This window comes from Panthera uncia, assembly GCF_023721935.1.
Source record: "Panthera uncia isolate 11264 chromosome A1 unlocalized genomic scaffold, Puncia_PCG_1.0 HiC_scaffold_17, whole genome shotgun sequence".
Lineage (NCBI taxonomy): Eukaryota > Metazoa > Chordata > Mammalia > Carnivora > Felidae > Panthera > Panthera uncia.
In genome coordinates, this window is record NW_026057577.1 from 126,245,091 (window position 1) to 126,264,647 (window position 19,557).

At 37.4% G+C, this 19,557-nt stretch overlaps 1 protein-coding gene and 1 long non-coding RNA gene across 2 annotated transcripts in view; one reads left to right on the plus strand and one right to left on the minus strand.

The window, feature by feature from the left end:
- TARS1 (threonyl-tRNA synthetase 1) overlaps positions 1-15,192 on the minus strand; it is a 25,303-nt gene extending 10,111 nt beyond the window's left edge. Inside the window, exons 1-9 of the mRNA XM_049648221.1 lie at positions 15,036-15,192; positions 9,741-9,821; positions 7,751-7,941; positions 4,763-4,886; positions 2,862-2,983; positions 2,262-2,379; positions 1,930-1,994; positions 1,767-1,845; positions 887-1,033 (exon numbers count right to left, since the gene is read on the minus strand). Coding sequence (XP_049504178.1) covers positions 887-1,033; positions 1,767-1,845; positions 1,930-1,994; positions 2,262-2,379; positions 2,862-2,983; positions 4,763-4,886; positions 7,751-7,941; positions 9,741-9,821; positions 15,036-15,092 — 984 coding nt within the window. The 5' untranslated portion in view covers positions 15,093-15,192. The remainder of the gene's footprint in view (positions 1-886; positions 1,034-1,766; positions 1,846-1,929; positions 1,995-2,261; positions 2,380-2,861; positions 2,984-4,762; positions 4,887-7,750; positions 7,942-9,740; positions 9,822-15,035) is intronic.
- A 351-nt stretch (positions 15,193-15,543) lies between these two features.
- LOC125934670 (uncharacterized) overlaps positions 15,544-19,557 on the plus strand; it is a 207,625-nt gene continuing 203,611 nt past the window's right edge. Inside the window, exon 1 of the long non-coding RNA XR_007461485.1 lies at positions 15,544-17,982. This is a non-coding gene — a long non-coding RNA (uncharacterized LOC125934670). The remainder of the gene's footprint in view (positions 17,983-19,557) is intronic.

Below are 19,557 nucleotides of genomic sequence, written 5' to 3' on the forward strand. Positions count from 1 at the left end.
TATATATATATATATATATATATATATATATATATATATATATATATTATAGTGGGAGTTCTCATAGTTTTAATTCCTCAAAGCTCCAAGATGTGACTATTGTTTCTTTTTCTTTTTTAAAGTAGGAGTGGCAAGAAGAAGACTAGAAAGAGGACAGTGATAATGAAAGAGGAGATGTAGACGAAGGTGGCTGCCCCTGGGTTTGGTGAACGAAGCACACCCTCCTACCTTCTTGCCTCTCCCCCCGAAAATGCCCAGGATCCTTGGAGAGGCCACCCCCAGCCCCTCAACTGTTGGTGCTTCCTTACTGCTGGAATTTTTTTCAGGCCCTCAAGGGAGCAGAGTAGTGGATGGCACAGAGTGAACACAATTTTAGAAAGGAATATTTTAACCAAATATAACTTCCAGTCCAGAGAACAGTCAGGTCGAGGAATAATAAAGGAAATGACACTGTGGTACCCACCAGTGACTTGCTATGTCACCTTGGGCAACAAGAAGATTCACTTTGGAAATCAGTTTCCACATCTTTAAAGTAAGTCAGTGAGACCAGGAAACTTTCAAAGCATCTCCCAGCTGTATAAAACATCGCTGTACTGCCTTTTACAGAAAACTGTAGGTCGTCAGCATTTGTTCTCAATAAAAGGAGTACTTAAAATGAGTATTTGTGTAGTACCGAGCACACCCTAGAAAGATAATGTGGATAGTAAACAATAAGTAAGATAACAGTAAGATAATCAGGAAGTAATTTATGGATTATATAGGACACAGTATAAAAACTACTGGAAATAACCACAACATCTTTTCCAAAGGAAATTCTTAATACAGCAAAGTTTCAAATGAAAATAAAGAAAATTCAGTCTAGAAACATTTTTCTTTTTTAACATACCCTTCCAATTTTCCTATGATCTCGGTTTTTAGCTTCCTCTTGGAACTTCTCCCATTCTTTCAACATTTTAGGATCCGGGAATGAAATGCCATAGATTCTCTGGAGAGTCTCCATATCTGCTTTGCCTTCCCAGTATGTGGAGGAATTCTGAAAGCAAAGATAAGTCATGAAACAATACTCAAACCTGTTAATATCTCACTTATTTTGAGTTAGATGTTATTTCTCATAGTCGCCTAGGAGTCAAATTCATAATAGTCCTTATGACAAAAAAGTAGTATAAAAAGTACACACTTAGCAAACATCTCACAGTTGCTCTGAGTACAAAGCTGGCTGTTTAATTCCCTCAAAAATAACTCCCTCTCAATTACCCACTCAAACCACAACTCCAGGAATGAAACACAAGGACATCTCCCATAATATGATTAAACAAAAATGGAAAAGAAACCAACAAAAAATATCTTGAAATGACTCAATTATTCTTATGATATTTAAAGTGCATTTGAATAATCACCCATAAAATATTTACCAACTGGTAAAAACTGTCAGGACTAGTTTGGTTAGAAAGTGCAAATAAAGTAATTATTAAACAAACGAAGGACAAAAGCACACATTAACAGTGAGCTTTAAAACTCGTGGAAGCATGACTGTGTGATTTTTGTAAAGCCCCGAAAGCCCCCCATCCTCACGTGCTCTGCTGATGAATGGTGAGTCAGTCACTGTTGGAGACTTTCAGCTAAAAAGTAGATAGCAAGAGAAAAAAAAACCCACCCTTAAACATGCAACAGAAAAATAGGTAGAAAGAGAAACCAATAGAAGTTTAAACATATACCTACAGTAGATAAGTACATTTATATAGAGTCTTTAAGGTTACATTGCTTACTTTGTGTATTTTCAAAGTCTTAATTTTGCCAGTGTGTCTGACGTGAGGACCCCGGCAGAGATCTATCAAGGGACCACACCTAGAGATAAAATGAAAGGAATTTTAACAAAGACTTAAAATGACATATACACCAGTTACACTTAATGACACTTGATAGTCTCACCTATAGACTGTGGTAGTTGGAGTATTCACTTTTTCATTCAATATCCGGCATTTGAACTTGTTGTACTAAAAATAGGAAAAATTATTTTTTTTTAAAAACCCTCCTTTAATTTTTACCTCTAAACACTACAGCTAAAACATAACTTGAATACATCTTACTGAAGCATTATAGGAAAATAAATATGTCAATACTTCATGTTTTACAAATATTGTTACATTTTTCTCAAGAACAGAACCGGCTTCAACTTAGTACACTAAACCCCTGTGTGACAACTTAAAGTAACAATAATAAGTGATATAAAAGTGGAGGCCATACATTACATCTCAATTTACCTTAAACATTTCTAGTAAAGTTTCTTTCTTAACTTCCAGTCTTTCAAAAGCTTGCTTTTCTTTAATGATTTTCTTACACAAAGCCTCCAAAGAAGAGAAATCATTGCTGGACACACCCCTGAAGGAAAAGGAAGTGTAATTAATCTCATTCCACTCTATTCTACTCACATGATAGGTTGGAGGAATGTTTCTTTAAAAAAAGTGAAGAGTTTTAATATAAAAAAATAGACCCTTGCATCATATATTAGAATGTTAAACTAGGTATCATTATCATTTTTATATTTTATATTTTCAGTGGCTTCTATCTTGATCATCATGGAGACTATGCCCACTACTGCACCCTCCCTCCACTTCTATGACCAGCTTATTTTATTTCCCAACATAGTTTAGGGCTATACTTCTGTCTACAACAGAGCTTTCATAAATTACTACCACCTCAAAAGTTACTACAAGACTTCAAGTTTTCATAGTGGAAATACCTGTTGACTATTAAGCAATAAGCTTGATATCATTCCTTCTTTCTTGAGAACTCTTTAAAAATAATGTATGGACCCTTAGTAATTCAGAATTTATTTTTCTTTATTCAGTTCAATAACTCACCCTTCTTCAAGGTACATGTCATAATAGAATCCATTTTCTATTGGTGGACCATAACATAAACATCCACCATAGACTCTTTCCATGGCTTCACCCATTATGTGAGCGCTTGAATGCCAATATACCTGAAAATACAAAGAAAAATGGGATGGTCGGAGTCTGAACATATATGTTGTAAATTAATATAGCTGCCTTGAAAAAGATATTTAAAATTTACTATAAATAAACCCAAGACATAAAAAAATCTAAATTTATAAATGTATAAACAGTGGTATGATTCTATGCAGAGCCAAAATAATTTAAAAGGATTCTAATTACTAAGTTGCATTTGTACCTTAGGAATCATCTGGCTTAGTCATTTTCAAACTAATTAAATTCAAATTAGCATCATTAATTTAAATCGGATGGATTCTGTTACCTGAAAACAACTGCCACTCACAATGTCACTGTCTTATTGACCATAATTGCTCAGAATCTTTTGAGTCAATGTGCCCATATCCCACAACCTATGTCCTATCCTGTGACCTTTACTGAGTCGTGGAACACCACTTAAAAATTACACTTTCTTTTTCTTTATTGGCTTCAAAAAACTAAGGTGCTAGAACTTGTCCCCACAACACAACTATAAAACACAAGGACAAATATATGGATGCTGAAAACAGATGGCAGTACAGCTAACCCTTGAACAATGCAGGGGTTAGAGATGCTGGCCTTCAGTATAGTCAAAAATCTTAGTACAATTCATGACTTTCCAAAAATGTAACTACTAACAGCCTGAAGCTGCCTGACCAGCCTGACCAGAAGCTTTACTAATAACATAAACAGTCAATTAACACATATTTTGTATGGTATATATATCATACACTGTCTTCTTACAATAAAGCTAGAAAAAATATTAAGAAAATCATATGGAAAATACATTTATTTCATCAGAAAATACTCACAGATATTTATTTATAGAAAAACAATCCATATATTAGTAGACCCATGCAGTTCAAACCCATGTTCAAGGGTCATCTATACTTGGCTTTTAAGGTGGTCAGATGAGTCAGAATATACCCAAAGCTATACTTTCAAGATTTATTTGTAAGGTACCAAAATGATTTTTTTAAATTAACTTTATTTATTTATTTTGAGAGAGACAGAAAACATAAGTGGGGAAAGGCAGAGAGAGAGGGAGAGATAGAGAATCCCAAGCATGCTTTACCCTGCCAGCATGGATCCTGATACAGGGTTTGAACCCATGAACTGCGAGACCATGACCTGGGCCGAAGTCAGGCACTTAACTGACTAAGCCACCCAGGCACCCCCAAAAATGATTTTCATAAAAAACGTAAGGAATTCAGAATACATCTGAAAAGCATTAATACATATACATAAGTAAACTATCATAATAAAACAAAATATTTTATTTCCCTTTGTATGGTATGCCATCAAGGAGAAATAAGAAAACCATGACATCAAATGCAGGTTGATTTTTATAGTGCTTCAGCAAATCTGCATTTTAAGATGAGGAAAATATGGAAATTAATTGTCCAATAGGGGAGTAGTTTAAGGAAATGTTCAATTTTATTTGTAAAATCTATACATCTTGCTTAAGTACTGACTGATAGAGTAGAACCAATTTTTACTTGCTTTACCAATTTTTAATAAAAATTTAATAAAAATCCCAGAACATATTTCCCACTGAAGTATCTAGTAATGAAGATAAATTGATTCAAGTTCACTTCTTAAATTTATAAAGCAAACTCTTTCACGATGCTCCCTAAATCAAAGACAAAATGAAGATTTCAAATATGACAATGAGACCAATAAGCTCTAAACCCACTGACAGTGCGAGCAGGAAGAGACCGGAAACGGGAACCCTGATCCTGAAATTCAGTGACTACTGAATAAAAACTTACTGCCTGAGCTTCTTCATCCTCAAATTTGAGAAGCTCCAAGGTACAATCTTCCTCCAGAGGACGGTCTAGGTCCCAAACAACTTGATTCACTTTAGCAATAACGGTGTTGTCAGCCAGGCCTTGACTTAAAAAATATACACACATGTATATATATATATATATATATAAACAAAAGAATATAAAAAAAAATCTTCTGTAGCACACTTAATCTGAGAATAACACGAAAATAAACATTACATATATTCTATAATAACACATGTATTATTTATATTATAGTTTATGTATCATAGCTTTCTGAATTAAAATGGAAAAAGCAACAAACCCCTCCAAAACGTACCCAAGTGTAACTAGAGGATCCTGAAAATCCAGAACACTATTATTTCACAATTAATGCCTCTTATTTAAGCAGATACGACGACTGTGATAAACAAACAATTTTCAGTGGTTTGACTAATCTTTTAATTTCTCCAAATGAAATTTTCCACAAAGCCAAGCTATTTAGACTCCAAAAAAGAAAAAGAGGGGCTACTGAGTAATCCTCTGCTTTTCCTCGTACTTGATATCTGTGATAGATCTTTTCTCTGTCAGGTAATGTTAACCTCAGAATAAATTCTGTAATGCCAAAGATGGTATGATTTATGACAAGCATATAGGCAAAATAAAGGACTATTCAATAAAACTTTTTTATAATATGGATTTAAAAAGTCAGCTAGACACACACCACAGAGTACACAACATAAAGGATCACCAAGTGGTTAAGACCACACTATGAGACCACACCAAGTGTAAGAGCCACAGGAATTCTGAGGACTGGAAAGCAGCAAAGGTCAGACAGTCTGGACAGGCTTTGAGGATAAAGAAATGAGGGGCTGAAGGTTCAGAAGAACTAACAGAAGGATAACCATAAATTCCTAATGCAACTTTCAAATTCACTGAATTTCCCACAAATTACATCCAATGTTTTCTTTCCTTCTGAGATCATATAAAGTTTCAGAGACATACATGGGTTTGGCAGAGAGAAATATATTTTATCATATTGGTGTAAAATAGTTTTCAGAAGATTAAAGAATTGATCAAAGGCAACTAATATTCTTTGCATTCTTTGGGGGAAAATGGCTTTTATTTAGGGTCCAAAATGGTGTCTTAAGATACTAAAGCAGAGTTACTTTGAAAATGTAGATATGCAGAGACCATATTAGATCATTTCAGTTTTCCAAAGGGATAAAGTAATCTAAACTTTCAGATTTAAAACAAAACTTCAAAGAAAAACCTTCTTTGAAGGTTTTGAAGCAAATGGAGCATGCATTTTTTTTTTTTTTTTTTTTGTATTCACAACTGATCATCCAAACCTTTCAACTGTTACCCATGCTATAATTTTTCACACAATAGCAAGAATTTATCCTGGACTTTTGTAAAAATGTCATAAACACCCTCACTTGCAGATCAGTGACTTAACTCTAGCCCTAAAGCTCAACAACGCTTTACGTAAACTTTCGCAGTTCTCAAAAAAAATATTTTCTTAATTGGTTATTTGACAAATTACAATGTAATCGGGAGGACGACACTGTAGAATGTAGAGAATAGGTTCCTGAACTAATAAGAGCTTGAATTTTATTTTAAAGAATTTTTTTTAATGTTTTATTTATTCTTGAGAGAGACAGCATGAGTGGGGGAAGACCAGAGCGAGAGGGACACAGAATCCGAAGCAGGCTCCAGGGTCTGAGCTGTCAGCACAGTCAGAAGCTCAACCGACTGAGCCACCCAGGTGCCGCAGGAGCTTGAATTTTAATACCAACACGGCTACAATCTCAGTGTGAAACAATGGAGGAATATCTTAATCAAAATGCCCTTGAAAATTATCTCTAAAATGAAAGGTTGAATGGGTATTTAGGAGTACACCCACTTATTTATGATTTCACATGGAAATCTGCTTGATATTATAATTTTCTTTCTTACTTTCCTTTGGAATAAGCTAGAAGTAGTTTAGGTAGAAGCAATGGTCAAATTAATGGAAACACTCCATTTTCTTTGTAAAAAGTACTAATCACTGTCCATGGCACAATAAAGACTCATGGCTCATAGAGCAACTGCTCATAGGCCACCAGCTGCATAGTGGGCTTACCAGTAATCAGCTAGGTTGGTTCCCAAACCTCTTTATGTATTTGTTCTTTTGGGCCTTAGGTTCAACAATATAAAATTGATGATAATCAACCATGTTTCACAATTACATGGTGACTGCATGTGGTTCAACTCAACATATAATGAAACAGTAAAAATAAATAGAAATAATTACATACTTAAATATAGGGTGAAGGATAGAGTGAATAAATAGGTATTTACATGTTTTAAATTAAAATGTTTAAGACAGAAATTGGCAAACTTTTTCTGTAAAGGGCTATATAAATATTTCAGACTGGGCCACACATGGCCTCTGTCACATATTCTTCTTAGTTTTCTTATTTTTTTTCAAGCCGCTTATGAACCGTTCTTAGCTCTTGGGCTGTACAAAACAGGTTTGTACAATACCTGGTATTATACATATGCATCATTTTATGCTTTTCTGTCTTTATCATTTCATATAAATTGACCAACTATTGATCCCATCATATCAGAAAAAGAAAGCTTGACTCTGTTACAAAGTATATATATCTAACTCTCCGTTATTTCTTCCCAATAAAAGTTTTTAACATCAAACAGTATATACATTATTTTCACATGTCTTTTATTAGTTTAACTTCTCAATGTCAGATGTTCTATCTTCATTTTTAACTTCAAAACAGACAATTAAGTCAAAACAGGTGAAACACTGTCTACTCTCAGAAATTAAGTCTTGAGCATAAAACTCCACATCATTTTGATTTTTAAAAATCCCAAATAACATAAACATTAAAAACACAATAACATAAAAACATTATAAGGATAAAACTTGACAAGATAAAAAAAGTTTAGTTACAAACAACAGAAGGTCAAGACAGGTGTAGTTTATACCTAATTCCACAAGCAATTTGATACGGTGTAGTTTTCCAGGATTCTGCTTTGACCTGTTTACCATCAGGAAGAGTGACTTTAATTGGCTTGCTATCTTTTTCTGCCTTTTCTGCCAGAATGGAATCATGTTCTGCCTTTAGTTTATTATACATCTCAAGTCGTGTGTTAATATATTCAGGCCAAGGGTTCAACTGTTAAGACAACAAATGAGGAAATAAATGATCAGCAAATACTTGCTTTCCTTTTTAGAAAAAGGGAAGAAATAATAAAAATAGACAATACAAAAATTATGATTACTAATTCAATATGGTAAATGGATTGTCCAAATCACCAAGCACTCACTTATCCTGCCGGAAATTAAGGTAAAAAAATGAACTAAATGCTGTCTTCTTGTAATTTTTATTGTAAGAATTTTTTTAAAAATAGAAAAGTATAAATAACAACAGACATGTGGGCTGTCAATATCTTAAATGGATAATTATTACCATTTGCTATTTGCATAAGGTGATTTTTTTTTTTCCTTTTTAAGATATTCTCTTAAGGTCTCTTCTAACTAAATGACCTTGCAAGTACAGCTCTAAACAATACTAGAAATAAAAAGTAGCTGGCTTTTCCATTTTGTTTCAATCTTGTTTAGGAATGGTCTGTGCAGCTGGTCAGACTATATGTCCACTTAACAATTCTTAACTAACCAACTATAAATTGATTTAATGTAAAGGCTCCCATTCAACGAAAATACTTACTGGATTCAAAGAGAAGAATAAAACCTGCATGTTGCCCTTAGAAGGGAGATAAGACAAGTACATAAATGATGGGAGCACAGAGGAGGAGGAAAGGTCCTGGACATGTCACTGTGAACTTTTTTCCAGACAGATCATTGAAAATATATATAATCACATTTTGTACTTAAGATACTCTATTCAGAAGAGTCCTTTAATTGTACCTTTTGTTTCCTATCTGCAGACTAATTCCCAGGGTGTGACGGAATACCATGTGCTACTGTATTCAAAGTATGAGAAACAAATGAGGAAACATACACGTTTTTCTACTTCTTTGCAAATTTGTAAAATTCACAACAATTTCTTCCACAGTAACAGTGGGATATAATGGACAAAATGTAAGAGAAATGGTTAGATAGGGCTCTAAGCGACACTGAGAAGTTCTCGATCACCTACAAACTGACCCTTACGTAAATGAAAGCACTATAAATTTAGCAACACAGCATCAATAAAAGCAGCTCTTTAAAGCCAGTTTACAGTTTACTGTGCTACAGTATACTTCTCAAAGGCCTGTTCCTTTGTGCTTCTGTATTCTGGTAGCTTTCTAAGGAGTCTCTAATAAAATGATTGCAATGACGAAAGCAAAAAAATGAAGCAGAGTTCACAGCAGTTTAACTCATAAAGTAGGAAGACAAGTTTAACTGCCTCCTAAAGTAGAATACCCAGAAACCGAGTTGATTCTGGGATGACTTTTGAAATGCCACCTCTTTTTAGTGTGAGCTGGGGGTACTGTAAGCGTTTTCTTTACAATGGAGAAGTCTCAAGATCTGTCTAGCTTATAACCAAACCCTAGTGACAAGTCCTCATGGAAATAATGTGAAGGGTCAAGGAACTGGGGCTTCTTTGGTTTCTGCTGCATTCAGTGTAAACTCAAACATCAAATCTCTACCCTGTAACATCTCACTGAATGAAATGATCAGACTGCTGGCATCCACTCTGACAACTGAGTAATTATAAGGCCCCTTCTTTCCAACTTTTTTTGTCTGATTTTCGTAATCTAACCCCACAGATTATCTTGCAATCGTACTCAATGCTGTTTTCCTTTTTCAATTACAAATAGCTTCAAATCTTTTTCCCCTCTCAGACTTTCCTAATTTTCTTCCTGAGTGTGCCATCTCACAACCTCATGTAAAGCATTAGAATCTTACAAAATATAAGTCTGAACTCCTACCACCTTTCAATCTTTGATAACAGAGCTCTAAAACATTTACCTCTGCTCGACCTCCATCTCCAGATCCTTCTTTGTTCTTCTTCTTGCCTCCTTCCTTTCGCTGCTCCTCCCCGGCACCTATCTATACAAGCAAATAAGAAATAAGATTTTATATTTTAATCTAGTTTGACACCACTCCATGCTGCACCCAGAAAAGTTTTGAGGATATTATTTTAGCATGTATTTTAAAAAAAGAGCAGGAAATTTGACTTTGAAAGACTAAAAAATTTCACCACTATCAAAGACAAAATAACAACTGGCAATAAGGACAAATCTTTTTTTTTTAATGTTTATTTATTGTTGAGAGAGAGAGAGAGAGAAAGAGACAGTGTGAGCAGGGGAAGTGCAGAGAGAGAGGGAGACACAGAATCCTAAACAGGCTGTCAGCATAGAGCCCGATGCAAGGCTTGAACTCATAAACTGGGAGATCATGATCCGAGCCAAAATCGGATGCGACTGAGCCACCCAGGCGCCCCAGGACAAAGCCTTAAAAAGAGAGAGGAGTTACTTGATAATGTTCAATTCCTCAAATTTCGTTTATTTTGCTTGTTCCTGTGACTCTCGCTTCAGGTTTGCCTGAACATATACTCAATATATAGCCACAAAAAAAGCATGCAATTTTAGTATAAGCATGCAGTAACAGGATTTGCAGGAAAAAAAAGTCCAACGCAATATATCCATCCATCCCACAAGTACTACCAAGACACTGTACTCATAGGATTTTAACCCTAGGAAAAAAGCAAACATAAGACCCAAATCCTGAAGAGGAGGGATGTTATTAAATATCCCGTAATGCCCAGGTCAGCCTCCCCAAATAAAGAATTATCCAGTCCACATTGTGCAAACTTAATCTCTTTAGGGAAAGTGAGGTACACACATGTGAGAAATTTCCAGGGGAAGAAAGAATACAGCTGTAGCACTATGATTAGATGTCAAATATGTTAGGACAACTGACTTTAAAGAATGAAGATTTCAATAGGCTGTATTTTGAGAATGGAGGAAATAAATTGTTGGAAATTGAGAGAGAGAGAGAGAGAGAGAGAGAGAGAATAAGAAAAAATGAGAGAAAGAGAGAGAGAATGAGAAAACCAGGCTGACTAAAACAGATTGTTTTAGGGGGCACCTGGGTGGCTCAATAGGTTAAGCATCTGACTCTTGATTTCAGCTCAGGTCATGATTTCAGGGTTCACGAGTTTAAACCCCACATGGGATTCTCTCTCCCTTCCTTTCTGTCACGCACCTGCTCCTGTGTGGTCTCTTTCAAAATAAATAAATAAATAAAATAAACTTAACAACAACATTGTTTTAGGAAATCACGCCGGTTAAGACAAACTAGGGCTCAGACAGAAGCATGCACTAAAAGTTATGGGGTTACCATAAGGAATGTGGACTTTGATTAGAAGTACAAGAAGGCATAGAAAGTTTTAAAGTAGTAAGTCCTGTGTAAAAATAACCAATGTAGAGTTGGTTTATACTGGTGGTTGTCAGCCAGAAGCAATTTTGCTCTCTAGCAGACCCCTGGCAATGTCGACTGACATTTTTGGTTTTCACAACTGGGACGTGCAATTGGCATATAGTGGGTGGAGACCAGGGATGTTATTAAACATCCCATAATGCACAGGTCAGCCTCCCCAAACAAAGAATTATCCAGTCCACAATGTCAGGAAACTGTGAAATGCATTATGGGATACTGTGAAGGGTGTCTTCACAGAAATGAAATTACTTCACTGTGATTGCTCACACAGAAACACCCTAAAGCAAATTGCACTACACAAAGTTTTGCGATTTACTAAGTTTCTCCACAAACAATCACATCTAGTTCTCAGCAACCCTGTGAGATTGCTATTATTATCATTCCCATTCAACAGGTAAGATTAAATTGGAAAAGGCTAGATGCTTTTTCTAGGTTCACACATTAAGTAACAGCAAAGACACCCATGCAGGTGTTGACAGTGGTCAACTCTAAGGAGGGAAGTGATCATCAGCAGTCTTTTGAGAAGTTTGAGGGTACAACTGGGAATATGAAGGGGAGACTTTATTACAGTCTTGTATACATTTGTGGTCTTTGATTTTTTTCTAACAATTTTATTGAGATATTTTCCTACAGCATACAATTTATCTAAAGTATACAATTCAATGGTTTTAATGTATTCACTTAACTATCACTACAATGAATTTTAAAACATTTTCATCACCCCAAAAGGAAACCCTGTACTCATTAGTGGTCACTCCATTTTCCCTTCTCCCCATTACTTGGCAACCACTTTTGTAGACAAAGGGATCTACTTTGTCTCTATATATCTACCTATTCTGGGCACTTCATATAAACGGAAGCATACAATATGTTGTTTTTTGTGACTGGTTTCTTTCACTTAGCATGTTTTCAAGATCATTCACATTACACATCAGTACTTCATTCTTTTTTTCACTGCCAAATAATATTCCATTGTTCATTCATTTAACAGTTGGACATTTTTGGTGATTCTTTTGAATCTTATAAAATGTATTACTTGTGTAATTTAAAAAATAAACTAAATTTAAAAACGACGACTTCTAAATTCAGGCTGAGCTAAAACTTCCCCCACTCTGGGATTCTGGATTTCATAAAGTTTTAAGGTTAATTTACAGTCAAGAGATAAATAATGAACATACCTTAAGTCTATTCTAAGTCTAACCAACAGGGTTACAAGACTCTGTATGCCTTTGCTATACTATAGAAATGATGTAACTAATCAGTATTTCTGGTAAGAAGAGGAATAAAAGTTAATTACAGATCTTCTGTGCAGGTTTAAAATGAAGAATGAGACACTTCTACTTAGCTGATCATATGTTTTTGGTTTTGGTCATATGGGTATTTGCCAAACAAATAGGAGTCGTGGAAAAGAGGGAGAGAATTAACACAAAAGTTTTCCATGTTCTAAATACCTCTCTTTTTACAAATGAGAATATTGGCCCAAGGAATATAAAGTATTTTGCCCATTTGTATACAGCTAATAAGTAGCAGAGCCAGGACATTAAAACAGGTTTCTCTAGAACTCTGAGGTCCATTCCATCTTTACTACAATTAGGAAGATGTTGGGCAACTGTTCTCTATTTCTTTTTTTAAATTTTTGTTTGTTTATTTTTGGGAGAGGGAGAGAGAGAGAGAGAGAAAGAGACAGAGAGAAGCAAGGCTTGAGCAGAGGAGGGGCAAAGAGAGAGAGGGAGACACAGAATCCAAAACAGGCTCCCGGCTCTGAGCTGTCAGCACAGAGCCCGTTGTGGGGCTCAAACTCAAGGACAGTGAGATCATGACCTAAGCTGAAGTCGGACGCTCAACTGACTGAGCCACCCAGGCGCCCCAACTGTTCTCTATTTCTAATGAAAACAGAACAAAAATAGGTGAGTTCATGTATCGTGTATTTACATATAATCAATCTAAAATTTCAACCTAAAAGTTAGAACAAGGACTTTGAAGGGAAGCTACAGAATTATTTTCCTAAGAGATATATAGGAGTTGAAGGAAAAGTATCTACAGAGTGTAGTTTAATTAAATTCCATCCCAGAGACTGGGACAGCTGGGCTAGGTATGTCCTGGGAGTCCAATAGTTTGATGGAGTATCTGTCCCTGACTCATACCCAGGCAGGTGATGGGAGGCAGGACAGCACTAGAGTTATGAGCATTGGCTACAGAATATTGGGTTTAGCAAGGTACTTAGTGTTCTTTGCCTATTTCCTTATCTGATAATGAAGACAATAAGAGAACCCAGTTCATAGTTATTATAAGGATTGAAACAGTTGAGTTAATGCATAATACAGTATCAGACCCACAGTTAGCACTCAATAAAAATTAGGTATTGTATAGTTACTATTATTATTATGGAAGGGAGGAATAATATGAAGAATAATAATATTAAGAATGGCATAGCATAATATTTGTGGACATAGAAAGTTGCTGACTATAGACTATTAAGCAAAAAAAGTAAACAAGTTACAAAACAATAAAGATATAATTTTTTAGTGAAAAAAATATAGATGGAGAAAACTCTATGGATTGGCAGCATTTATCACCTTAAATTTAATTCATATAGTTTAGAATGCATTTTTCCCATTCTATCCTGGACTTAGAGGACATCTTCATTTTACTGATGAGAAAACTGTGACTTTTACAGTTTTCCTATCAGAGATAGGAAGATTTATCCTATCAGAGAGTTAGGGCTGAGGCTGCTTTAGCTTAAGACATCACCACTTCTCACTTGGACTACTGCAATGGCCTCCTACTTGCGGCCCGACCTCTTTCCAACACACCTTCCATCCCAATGCCACAGTAATCTTTAAAACTACTCTAAGAGCTGTAGGTCCCCCTTCAGGCTTATCCCTTGCAAAAAACCTTACAGATACTTCTCGGTGTGCCTTTTCACTGCCCTTGCTACCTTTACCTGGAAAGCACTGCCCTGCCAGGCTTACCTGGTGAACTTAGACTCATTCTTCCAAACTGAACTCAAACAAGCCCTTCCTTCCTATAAACAGAGTTAGGCTCTTTCTCTCTATAATCCCAGAGGTTGATCACACTGCACAATGACTGTTTTCCTGCCTCACACACCAGGATTTGAAGCTTTTAGTGACAGGCACTGGGTCCTTTTCACCTTCCTAGCTGCATCTCCCAGCAGTGCCTGGCAGAATAAATACCTGACATTTGTTGGCCATAAAAAAGCTTGACCTGGTGGTGTGAAAGTGACCTGGGAGTTGTTCCTAAGCAATGGATGACATCGAAGGCCTACAGCAGGAGGTAGGGCAAGTGTACAACCTCTCTATGGTTTGTCAGCTGGGGTCATACAGCTTCCATCACTTATTATAAATCACCCAAACTTGGGTCAGGTGGGACACATTTCGGAGACTCGGTTTTTCCCTTCCTTAAACCGAAGCTCTTAGCCCTACAGGGTTTTAGGATTAAATGAGGTTCTCAAATGCTCTTCCCGCGTAACGTGAGTCAAAAACATTACTCTGGGAGCCCCGAGTCCTAGATTCTAATTCTCTCTAGGCTTCTAATTAGATGTTTGGCTCTAAGCTAGGCACTCACTCAGGGTCTCAGTTTCTTCATCTGCAAAAAGAGGATGGACCCAGAAATGACCTGCAAGGCCCTACCCTACTTTATGAATGTACGATCTGTCCCCCAAAGAGGCTCTGACTCAACCAGGAGCTCCATCGTCCCCCTCGCGTCTCGCCGCCCCCACACGGCAGGGGCAGCTTCCTCCTTCCCGCCTGGTCGGACACCGTGGACACCAAGCAGCCTCCGGGTCCCACTCAGTTCGCTCACCGGCTTCTCCTCGCCTCCCATATTCCCTGAAGGGCTTCTGGCCTTCTCCTCCGACATCTACAGACCACGAAAGGAAGACGGAACCCAACAGTGACGGTCTGGAGGAGAGGAGAACCGAGTCGGGTCAGAGACCGGCTGAGGCTCCAAGAACACTGCGCTTGCGCCACGTGGCCCGGAAAGGACCAGCTGATGCAATCTGAAAGCGCCCATGCCCCGCCTCCGAATCCTCTGGGAGAATGGGCCGCCAATCGACAACGGTGGAAGGCGGGCCCTCGCCTCTAAACCAATGGAGAAACTTGTTGGGTGACAGCCCGTTAGGAAACCAAGCTGCGGCTGTCTGCAAGAGGGATCCGCCGGAGCTGAACCCGTACTCTCTGCGGGCTCTGGATTTAACCCCTCCCTGAGCCAAGAAGTCTTCAAAGTACTTGCGCTTTCACGTACGCAGACTTGGCCTATTAGTCAAGGACCTTCTCAGCCACCGTAGCGGGTGGGAGGGGCTTGGCCTGAGCCTCCGGGAAGTCTGCAGCGACTTGAATGCTGTCCCTGTCACTGGGACGAATTCCGGAATAGAGTCCAGGTTTCCTAAGGCTTCTTCTCTGCCTGACCTCGCGTGACTGCCGAATTCTGAGGCCGTCCCAGGGATCTGTCTCTGTTTGTAGCGGTGAATGGTGCTCTCCTCATGGTAGTCCAGGCTTCCCAAGACCCAAGCCTTAATGATCCAAGGACCGGCGCCTTTGGACATTCCTTAATACATTACTTCCGCCAATCTGTAATGCGTCTGAGGGCATTTCCTTGGGCCCATGAAAATACAATGAAACCTTTACTTAAGGAAATAAACACCCTGACTCCACGGATCTGGCGCATAAGCCCCAGTGTTTGGAATCGAACGGGCTTATTTTTATTTATTTTACCAGCCAATTTAAAACAGTTACTAAATTGAAGTCAGAAGTGCACTGAGCTCATTCATAGTTTATTTCATCACCTTGTTGTGTGGATTATATTTTCTAAACGTTAATCCTCGACAATCTGCCACCTAGAGAGTCTTCCTTCCACAAAGAAAAACAGCTTTCTAACCCCGCATTTTGTTTTTCGCGTGGCGCCAGGATAGTCTTCAAATACAAATGTGATCATGGCAACATTCTGCTCAAAACTCTTGATGTGGTTTTTCAGTTACTCTTAGAATAAATATAGTTACGGCTTTGAATTCCTCTGATTGCCCAACTTTCTCGCCCCTTCACTATACACTGAACTGGAGTTACAGTAAGCTTTTTTCCCTTAGTTCTCCCACAATTTTTTTTTTTTTGTACGTGCGGAGATTATTCTCCCCATCCTCCGTCCCTGTCTACCCCCACACACCCTTTACCTGTTGAGACCCTACTTATTTGTCAGATCTCAAGAATCATTTACTTAGAGGAACTATTTCTTGACCACCCTTAACTGGATGGAGCAAGTCTCTGTTACATTTGCTGGTAGTTTCATGTAGCTCTCAGTAGCACCTATCAGTTCAATTTCACAATTAAAAAATTATTTTTATTGTCTCCTAGATTGAAAACTTCAGGAAGCACAACTGGTGTATTTTTTGCCAGCATCTAGCAGATGTAAGCCTGGCACACAGTTTATCAATAAATGTTAAGGGCATTAATAAGTGTTGAGACAAACCTTATTTGAAAAATTACCTCTTAATTTGTATTGTGAAAGAAAGAGGCCAAACTCCCTAAACTAACTAGCTATAGGAAGTTTATGATAAGAGTAGATTATTGGTAGTACTTGGTGGGTATTCTCCTTAAGAAGGTCTAGGAGTGGGGTGCCTGGGTGGCTCAGTTGGTTAAGCATCTGACTTGGGCTCAGGCCATGATCTCATGGTTTGTGAGTTGGAGCCCCACATCAAGCTCTGTGATGGCAGCTCAGACCCTGGAGCTTGCTTCAGATTGTGTCTCTCTCTCTGCCCCTCCCCCACTCATGCCCTTTCTCTCAAAAGTGAATAAAAGGTTAAAAAAAAAAAAAGTAAAAAAAAAAAAAAGAAGTTCCAGGAGTTATATAGAACTTTAACAGGTTTAAGCACACCAATCTGATTTATTTTTAAATTAGAATGAGAATTAACAAGATTTTACTTTCCAGTCTAAAACAATTTAGGTATGCTCATTGTATATATTTGTCTGAATTGTATCCTAATTTTAAGTAAGGATAACAAGGACCAGAAGATTGGGAGATTACTGAATTTGCTAGAGGTAGAATAGTATAGACTAACAATTGCAAATTCCTCTTACTGCTGTGCAACTTGGCCTCTAGCAGCTTCTTTTAATCCCCTATTCTCATTCAACCTCAGAACAGTCCTGGTGAAAGGATGGTAAAAAGGAAAGAGCAGAAGGCTTTTCTGAAAGATTGAATGTGCTACAGGAATGTAGGAGAAGCTGTAAAAATTAGCTCCCAGTGTGGGAACCTCTCAGGGAGATAGCCCAATGGCACAGTGCCCTCTGGTGTTAGGAAGAGATTTTTCCCCCTATCATATGAGCGCTTAGGGGCTAAGCAAAGATAATGGGAGCTTCCAACAATCCCAGATTTAGAGCACAACATGTTGTTTTTCAACTTTTATCTATTTACTAAGAAGAAAACTGTTGATTGACATCCAGTGTTGTAATCTATGCCCTCTAACCTGGGTACTTTTTAGGATAGTGACTCTCAACAGCTCTACCTTGAGAAGTGAAACAAAATTATTTATGAACTGTAACAAATAGTGCTACAAATAACAGAAGATTGCACATAATCAACTTTTTAAAAATATGAATTAAAGAAGATTCAAAATTATCTAATAATCTTTTATTCATCCATGTAAAAACATTTTTTAAAAAGGAAGTGCAAAGAGTGTGCAACAATGGAAGATATGCCTGGCAAGTTCTGCTTTGGTGATAGTATATCTCAGAAAAACACTCAGCTGGGATGTGGCCAGGTAAGTATAAATATGATCACATGAAGAATGGGGAGAGGTGCTCTTTTTGTTGCAAGAAATAGTCACTTGGTGATTTTGACAAATGGGGAATTTATTCTAAAACTACATGAAGTAGAAAAGGAACAGGAATCTCCTCTATGTAGCCAGGCCACAAGGGTTGCAGGGAAAACTGAACAATTGGGCCTCATGTGAGACTGCAGGGACTGTAGTTTGATGGTTAGTCAAAATCCAAGGTCCTCTCTAGTAACAAGAAGTTGTGACTTTGAGCTCTAGTACTCCACTATTAGCATGAATGTGTTAATCTTGTCTCTTGCTCCTCCTCCTTTTACCAGCTGACCAATTTACTTTATATATCATGGTTCAAATTCCCAAGGAGGAGAACCAGAGAGGCTGTCTAATTACCAAGCCACATAATCATAAGTTACAGGCCAGCTTATGGGTTGATTGGTTGTTCCTTAAAGTCAGGTGCTTCCCGTAGTCTACTCAGCAGTGGCTGAGGGACTAGTCATATGGTATAGCCATCATGGTGCAGGGACCAGATACTTTCTTCAGTATGGAGTGTAGGCACCTTTAGAAGGGGATGCTGAGCATGACAGGTGCTATGAGTAATATCTCTAAGTCAAAATGTGTTTGTGATTCATTTGGCAATATCTTCACTATAAATAAATTTTGGTGCTATTTCACTTAAGTTTTTGTGGGAGTTATTTTATGAGGAGAGGAGGCAGGGATGCTGAACTTCTAACAGTATGTAACAGAAATCGTTGTTTCATGAATGCACTTTGGAAAATGTGACACTACACTTATAAAGTGTTCATTATTACAGTAAAAATTACCTATCAATCACACTTGGAGTGACAGTGCTTTCCAAATAAATCTTGGCTTATGTTTTAGTGTAAGATCTTTAGAGCTATCAGATATGTGGTCCCTACTGATGTGGATTTTTTTCCTTTTAATTTCCTTACAATTAATCTAAAAAATATGATTAAAATTGTGAATTCCATTAGAAATGACACCAATGATCATGCACGTTCATACCATACAAAATACATCTATATAGATAATAGCACAGAAGATAATGCTGATGCAGTTTTAGAAGATGATGTTCATTCTGGGCACAGGTATAATAACTGTCAACTTGAAACTCACCCACTAATTCTTGGAGTACTTTGCACCAATGTTTCTGGTTTCCCTTTCAAATCTATCCAAATGTTCTTAGGGCACTTCCAATGACACTGTCAATCTTTGGTAGATAGTTCCAAAATAGCCTAACTATACCTTGAAGAGGGTACTCTCTATGGTATTTGAATCCTAGTTTCTTATAAGTGAGTTATTCTAGTTTGTTTAGAGACCTTGCTTTCCATCCTCTGTTAGATTTGATTTCAGTGGATCTCAGTTATTGTTCTAATCTAATAACATTGAACCCCTCCCCCCACCCGCTTTCTCCTACCTTTAAAAAAAATTTTTTTTTAATTTCTTTTATGTTTGTTGATTTTTGAGACAGGGAGAAACAGATCATGAGTGGGGGAGGGGGCAGAGAGAGAGGGAGACACAGAATCCGAAGCAGGCTCCAGGCTC